At 50.8% G+C, this 1724-nt stretch overlaps 1 protein-coding gene across 1 annotated transcript in view; it reads right to left on the reverse strand.

The window, feature by feature from the left end:
* Positions 1 to 4: 4 nt before the first annotated feature.
* Positions 5 to 1724, reverse strand: part of adhfe1 (alcohol dehydrogenase iron containing 1) — a gene marked incomplete at its 3' end in the record, with an annotated part of 2705 nt that continues 985 nt past the window's right edge. The window contains exons 2-8 of the mRNA XM_017404874.3: positions 1555 to 1592; positions 1441 to 1487; positions 1326 to 1379; positions 883 to 1037; positions 373 to 569; positions 225 to 302; positions 5 to 84 (exon numbers count right to left, since the gene is read on the reverse strand). Coding sequence (XP_017260363.2) covers positions 5 to 84; positions 225 to 302; positions 373 to 569; positions 883 to 1037; positions 1326 to 1379; positions 1441 to 1487; positions 1555 to 1592 — 649 coding nt within the window. The remainder of the gene's footprint in view (positions 85 to 224; positions 303 to 372; positions 570 to 882; positions 1038 to 1325; positions 1380 to 1440; positions 1488 to 1554; positions 1593 to 1724) is intronic.

The raw sequence follows: 1724 nt of genomic DNA on the forward strand, positions 1-1724 counted from the left end.
CAGGATACGTTCTCCCACCGGGACGTTCCTCCTGCTTCAATGAAAGATGAAGATCTTTCTTGTAGCATTTTACTGAAACTCCCCCTGCTTAGAACAACATGAAGAGAACGTAGTGAACGCGGCGTGGAGAACAACGGAACATATGGTTGTTGCTGAATCATCAGTTGATTGAGGCTTTTATTGTGAAGTCTCCACAGGAAGTGCAGATCAATTGTTGTTCTCACCTGTTTTGGCCTTTAAAGGTTCGTAATCAAAGATGGCGACCCCGGTGGTCTCACTGCCGGTACCTGCAGTCGTAGGAACTGGGACCAAGCGAACCAGGTGAGGAGGTTAAAACAACAAACCTGCAGAACCTGCAGAACCGTGACGTACCTGCGATGAGCGGCTTCAGCGCTCCCGTTACCGGCTTGCCTTTTCCGATCGGAGCATTAACAAAGTCCAGGAAGTCGGCCTCAGGGTGACAGGAGTACAGGTTGGCTGCCTTACAGGTGTCCATCACCGACCCCCCACCCACCGCCACGAACACGTCGAACACGTCGCTTTTAGCAAAACAGACGGCTTCTCTGAAACTGCAAGGAACAGGAGAGGAACATCACCCCCCCGCTGAAGATCAGCCGGAACATTCTTGTTACCATGTAACAAGAATTCTTGTTCATCACCTTAGTTTGAATAAAGTTTGAATAAAGTCTGAATAAAGTTTAAATAAAGTCTGAATAAAGTTTGAATAAAGTTCTGTCTAGAATCTGTGGGTAAACTCAGGAAGTCACAGAACTTCAGGAAAACGATCCTGAACAGCTGGCAGAACGTCTGTAAGGACAGCCCAGAACCACTAACCAACAACCAATCAGAGAGCACCTGTACAGGTCATGTGACCTGCCTCACCTGGAGTCCGTGGGCTCCACCCGGACGTTATCGTAGACTTTGAACCGGACTCCGTTCTTCACCAGAGACTCCAGGATGGCCTTCACAGGAGGGAGGCGGGACAAGTTCCTGTCCGTCATGAGACACACGTTCTGAGCTCTGAGGTTCTGCAGGTCCTGTGGATGACCCGCGGGTCCACAACAACAGAACCCAGATCAGTACCTGCTCTCAGGTGTTCTATGTTGAAACAATAGAGTAAAATTACTACAGCAGCACCTGAAGGTGCAGAGGGGGCGGGGTCTTACGGCAGAACCTGAAGGTGCTGGGGGGGCGGGGTCTTATGGCAGCACCTGAAAGTGCTGGGGGGGCGGGGCACACTTGTCTCCAGGTGTTTTCAGGTTTAATTTGATGTTTCTTATCTTTGAGCAACAAAACGTGCTGATGAGGAAGATGAAGGTGGTTACCATGCCAACCTCTCGGCTGACTCCAGCTCCATAGCGGATGCTCGAACTCGCCATCTGAAACAGGAAATCAGCTGATCGTCTGAATCCTCCGAGCTGTTGAACCTGTGGGCGTTACCTCGAAGGCGTAGTCCGTCCTCCTGGCGGTGCAGCTCGCAGCTCCACCTACAGAACGTGTTGGTGTCAAACACGGATCGATACTGATCGATCAGAGTATCAGAGCAGGCCTTACCTTGAGAGAAGGTGTTGGAGTGAGCAGGACATCTGCACCTGTTCTCACACACACAGAGACACACACACAGAGACACAGAGAGAGAGAGAGACACACAGACACACACACACACACACACACACAGAGACACAGAGACACACACAGAGACACACAGAGAGAGAGCGACACAC

The sequence above is a fragment of the Kryptolebias marmoratus genome, unplaced genomic scaffold, assembly GCF_001649575.2.
Source record: "Kryptolebias marmoratus isolate JLee-2015 unplaced genomic scaffold, ASM164957v2 Scaffold144, whole genome shotgun sequence".
NCBI lineage: Eukaryota > Metazoa > Chordata > Actinopteri > Cyprinodontiformes > Rivulidae > Kryptolebias > Kryptolebias marmoratus.